Source organism: Pelecanus crispus, chromosome 1, assembly GCF_030463565.1.
Source record: "Pelecanus crispus isolate bPelCri1 chromosome 1, bPelCri1.pri, whole genome shotgun sequence".
NCBI lineage: Eukaryota > Metazoa > Chordata > Aves > Pelecaniformes > Pelecanidae > Pelecanus > Pelecanus crispus.
Genome location: NC_134643.1, coordinates 205323243 through 205329242, shown reverse-complemented (window position 1 = coordinate 205329242; position 6000 = coordinate 205323243). Strand labels below are relative to the sequence as shown.

The following is a 6000-nucleotide window of genomic DNA, read 5'->3' as shown; positions in this document are numbered from 1 at the left end:
CCCATCTTCACATGTGTTTTTACTGACACGTAAATTTAAATTTGTTTCATTCTTGTGGTTTTTTTAATCACTTAACTTACAGCAAAATACCCACCTAGTTTGTTAAGCAAAGCCATTAATTCTTTCCTCGTAGAGACGAACTGAAGATGCAGAGTGTAGCCATTCAGACGTACAGCACAGAAGCCTGGTTGTGGTACATGTCTGAAAATATGCTTGCTATTGTTTAATCAAAACATTTCATGTCTAATAATGTCTAAACCCAGTTCCAATAGAATGGCAGTGCTATTCATACAAGACAAATTCCCACCATGCAAAAACAAAGTGAAAAAATAGGGTAAAAAAATCAAACGATACCCAATAGCCCAAATTCTGCTAAAAAATAGGGCCCAATCATCCAATCAGCTCTTACTTTTCTTTATCCCTTCCCAAACATCCACTTTTTCTGGCTCAGATTTTATCTTTATTCTTCACGTGCTTCCCTCCCAGCTATTTGCCCTCATCTCTTAGCCTTGGTTCTCTTGTCTCTTGCTTCTTTCACTGCACTTGTGCTGAGCAGGACATTTGCGATACCTTTTGCAACAACCTACAGAGGACCCCTGAAAGACAGGGCCATTACTCTAGAGAAAAATTAATCTCTTTTTTTTTTTTTTTTAAATAGGCACTCAAATACCATTTTGTAATTTACTTCAAGAGAAAAATAAAACCCCACTGATAATGTTTCCTTTGTTTGTCACCCGCTATATAATGTGCAACCTTAAACTACTCCAGCCTATCCTGGAAAAACGTCTCTGTTTCAAATGATTTTTGTCCCCCCAAACCTGCTCTCCTGTACTTTAAACAGCTCCCCAACACTTGTCCGCTCATTATTAAAAGGAAACTATGTGAACAAACACGCAGGGAACAGATTCAGGCTGTCCCTAAGCAGCCAAGTTTGTCAACATATTTCCACAATAATTGTTCTCTGTGATGGAATCATCAAAATGCCTGCACACCCATATTCACCGAAACATGATATACTTCATCCTGTAAAGCCCTTAAAGTAATGTGGGCAAAACTAAACCGCCACTACACAATAAACCAAACACTCCCAGATAACAGATAAAAGGACAAAAGGGCCTGGTTAATGGGAGAATACTCCTCAGAAAAAAACTGCTCTATTCCTGAACTGTGAGTGCTGAAGGTCAGTGAAAGACCTCCAAAATATAAGCCTAGGAACAAAAATTCTGACACTGTTGAATAAAACCTACTCATTCAACAGCAATACCAGTTTTATGGCACCTTGTAAATTCCACTCCTCCTCCCAACCATTTTATGCACACGATACAATGAACGGTCCATCTTCTGTATTTAGCTTTAAAGTTTGCTACTTTTGTTCCAAACCTGAAGAAGACCTGCTCAATGGCTTTGTGTAACAAAAGATGCTACTTTTACTTACAAACGTGGCCATACATATACCCACAACTGGGTCATCGCAGCTACAAGAGCATGACTACTTTTCATGTTATCCTCCACTAGGAAACATTTGTGGGGTACCTATTTTACTCCTTTGTCTCTTTTTGTGTTGCAAGATATCCCTTTCCTCCACACCTTCATGTTTTCCATCACCTACTTTTATGACTACCATTCTTCTTCTCCCATCTGTCTTTTTGTTCCCTATCTCAAATACAGTTCCTAATTTTCCACTTCGTCTTTCTTTCCAACTTACCCTCTCACTTGCAAACACAATTTGCTTTTCCCCAATGCAGAACTCCTGCAAGGGATAGGATTAAACAAGTTTAAAGAATATCCATGAGCATGTGAGAAAGACTCATGCAAACAGTTCTGGGTCATGACACTTTTCAGGTATGTCCTAATACTGAATCCAATGTGCATACCAAAAGACCATTCATACCACTCCAACCACCCTGAGGATGAGTTCAATTCCCATTTAACCAGCTGTTCCTACAAGATGAAATTTTCTACCAGTACATGCTAGAGGATTTGTTCTCTCAAATTCCATGCTTAAGCTCCTATGCAATGGAAAGCCATCATCTTCACAAACAAAACAAGGTGATTCAATGAAATTATTTATTACTGTTCCACCAACATGAATATTCAAACCTTTACAAGTGTCCACCAAGAAGCAACACCAGTCACAACAATATTTTATCCACAATTATTAAGATGTATGCAATCTTCCATAAAATAATTCAGTTCTGTTGAACATTTTTATGAGTCCATGATAAATGTTTCGAAGTCCTGGTCTAAGTCTGAAACAAGGGCATCCACAAAATCTTCGACTGAAGGTGATTTCTGAAGCATACCTATAAATCCAAGACAACAGACTCTTAGCAAGAATACTATGACCTTGAAAGCTTTGTCAATAATAATGCTTATTGCCAACTAACTTTTAATGTCACAATGTGACAGAAACACCTATCATGTTTCTTTGCCAAGACATAAATGCAGCTATAGTGCATAGGGATTATTTAATTCCTTCAAGCTACCTGTTACGCATTATCACAGAATTGACAAGTTTCAAGACTGTGAACTGATTTTTATCATTACAGTCTTGCTTAAGCCGGGAAATATATTCATTTTAAAGCAATGTAACCATAGACTCAGTCATTTCCAAATGACTGAAATAAATCAGTGATTGAGTGGGTATCTAAATCCTTATCTGCTGAGTCTCAGGTATGACAGAACCAGAAAAACCAACATATTTTCTCAAAGTGTTACACACCTTAAAAGCATTTAATTTAGTAGTTATAGTACAAATACCTCTAAAATGTATCATAAGGCATGAAACATACCCAAACAAATGCATTTTCAGTGCACTGCAGGTTTAGTTTTGCTTTTTTACAGTACCAGGATTTACCTTTTATTAAGAATTTTAATTAGTGTGTATGTTAGCTGTAGCATATGGCTACAGAATAACAGACAGAAAAATTAGCATAATGCATGCTCAAGTACTTTGTCAGGTAATTCTACAAGCAGACCAACTAAAAATCTCACACCTTCCTCCCCAGAATCCCAGATTTTAGAAAGCATAAGAATATATCTTGTAAATTATTTTCAGATGTTTCTTTGTACTAAGTGTTACCTTAATGTTGGTCTTTTCACTGTTATTAACATTTTCAAGATTATATATGGAAATGTACTGCATTACTTGTACCAGAAAAAAAACCCCAGTATAGCTGCCAAATAATGTAAAATTTAATCTTCATACTTCTTTGAAGTGATCTGTTCTTTCTGACAACTGCCAATGTAAATATAACCTTGTTCTACCCTTTCTGATCAGCGTACCTACTGAACATAATTTTATATTCTTTCACATCCCCAACAATATTTGTTTTCAGTGGAAATTATAATTGCATGCTGCTAAAAGACCAGAATCTTTTACTATAACACAATGATTCAAAACCCACCAGGAAACAGAACAGCTCGAGGTAATTTTGTGTGAGCAACCAAAAAGAATTTTCCTGCTAAGACCTCACAGAATCCCATTTCAATCTGATTTAAACATGTTGCAAGTGTCAACACAAACTGCCATGACCCAGTAGATTAATACTGAGCACCAAAAGGAAAACAAATCTCATACTATATATAGGTTGACTGAAATGCTGTTAAAATGAAGTTTGCATCAAGCTATTTTCAAAATGGAAGAGAACAGAATTAGTATTTCCAAATAATTGGTAAACTTGTCATCTACTCTAATCTTAGCAAAATTGCTGTGGAATTACTTCTAGTTCACAATGAAAAATGGCTTGCTGTATGCTGGGCCGAGAAACAGATGTGCCCAGATACCAGCTACTAATCTAACCTCCCCAGAGAGCCATGGCCTCTTGAAGACTCCCTCTCTCAGGTTCCTGAGTGGGCTGGCTGGGGGACGTGCGTATTTGCTCTCTAACAACCTTGGAAAAATTCCAGTTTAAACTCATATTATTTTCCTGCAGTTTTCTCAGAAGAGGAGAGAATGCTTTAAGAAAGTGACATGGATGGCAGCCCACTGGAACATGTACTGTCATGCATGACTACATCTTAAACTCAGCTGGAGCAGTCCAGTCCCAACAGTGCAATCCATTTTGCCTTTTTTTGGCCTCATTTTGCCTCAGACATTTACATTTGAACTAACTGGCTCTATTTCTACAGACTGAACAGTAGGAAGACCTTCATGGGTGCCACCCGTGACCTTTTTCAGAGGTCTAATTTATGATGAGTTGTGCCTGTGAAGAGCCTACTTTTCCCTGTATCCCAGAATGGAAACCTGGATGACTAGCTCAGGTATAAAAATTTCAAGTTGGTGAAATCATTCCTTCCTTCCAATTTTTAAGATGTGGCTCTATAAAAGAACCATATTTCTATAGCCAATAATGCCCTTTTCTATTAGATATCAATATGGAGGGATGACTGTAATGTTGCATAGACATTATATAAAGATGGCCATAATAGACATAACCACCACTGCCCAAGCCCCAAAATACAAAACCCTCTTCCAATACTGACTTTATAAAAAACAGCCAGCCCAGGTGATGTTTAGCCAATTCTTTTGGCACACTAAAATTTATTCTGCTGTGGATAATTCTTAAAACTATGATTATCAATACATTGCAAAAGAAGAAAAGCTAACAGTATAATGATTAGGGGGAAGAGACTGATGCTGGGATTATCTTCAAGTAGACTTAATTTCCCTGTTACATAAAAATGGCAAATCATGCAAAAACATTCCAACCCTGGATATTACAAAATGAATAAAAGAAACATAATTAACTACAGTACACTTGGATGTATTTTAGTGCAGCTGAACAGTCTTACCAAATCTCACTCAAAACTTGTCACAAATTACATTCATTTAGACTCCACATGGTTTGTTTTAAATATGTAGGAGAATTCAAAATCGTTCTGGCAATAGTGATGTCAAATTACCTCCTACACAGTAGTTCCAACTTTTGATAATACAGATTTCAGTTTTCTTGCATTACTATTTTCCCATCACTGACATCAAAAGCAGACACTAGCAGAATTTGCTTTTGCAGGGAAACGATGAAGAGTAACTGAGGTCATTGCTTAAGAACTCCTACTGTAGTAAAATGATCGTGCCCTTATGAAATAAATAACTACAGATTTTAGAGTAGACAACTCCAAAGAAACAGACATTGAAGGTATTTCCGTGTTCTAACCTCTTACTCTATACAGATGTGTTAAGAATGGTCATGTCTCCCTTTAAACTCCATTAAAATATATCAAAGCAAGATCAGCTTTGATATATTGTAAGTACTCAGCACTTCAGTCTAAATGATTTAGTAAGAAGTCCACAAGGTCTGATGGTTACAGTTTTAAAATCTAGGAGTGTATTTTATATGTTCAGCCCAACTCCTATTTCAGCTCAGTCTCTCCCAAGCCTAAGGCAACTGCATAGTTTATCTTCTCTGCTTTGAAGTTTTCTTTCACATTACAGCACTGTGGTTAACCACACCCTTTTGAGAGATGGCTAGCTGTAACCTACAATCACTGAAAACTGGGAGAAGAATAAAGCCTGCGGCAAAATTTGGCCTCTGCCCCTTTGGAACACTAATTATTTTGGGTCCGTGTAGTTTGAGTTAACAAATAGTTGCCATTCACATCACCTTTTAGGATTTATGCACATTTCTTATACTTTCAAAGAGACATCCAATCATTATCTGAAGATTCTTACGGCCTCTTCAAATCATAATTATTCCACAAAGTACAATTTGAAGCATGGAAAAACAAATTTTCAAACTCCATTGGAGCAAATGCGTGTTTATTTACAGATTCAGTTTGATTACCCTGTACGCACACAGCTGAGTATGCCTGTCTGCAATATAATACAGTATTAAAAAATGAGGAACACAACTTCACATGTATTTTGCACAAGGACTTCTTCAGAGACACAAAGGGCAATGTGACTGCATCAGAACTGCAGGAGAAGTGCACTCCAGGATATGTTCCATGCTCTCAGTTCCCAGATCATCCAACCCAGTACTTTTCACACTGCAATTC

General features: G+C 37.1%; 1 protein-coding gene across 1 annotated transcript in view; it reads right to left on the bottom strand.

The window, feature by feature from the left end:
* Window positions 1-2083: 2083 nt before the first annotated feature.
* MIPEP (mitochondrial intermediate peptidase) overlaps window positions 2084-6000 on the bottom strand; it is an 85238-nt gene continuing 81321 nt past the window's right edge. Inside the window, exon 19 of the mRNA XM_075714177.1 lies at window positions 2084-2303. Coding sequence (XP_075570292.1) covers window positions 2209-2303 — 95 coding nt within the window. The 3' untranslated portion in view covers window positions 2084-2208. The remainder of the gene's footprint in view (window positions 2304-6000) is intronic.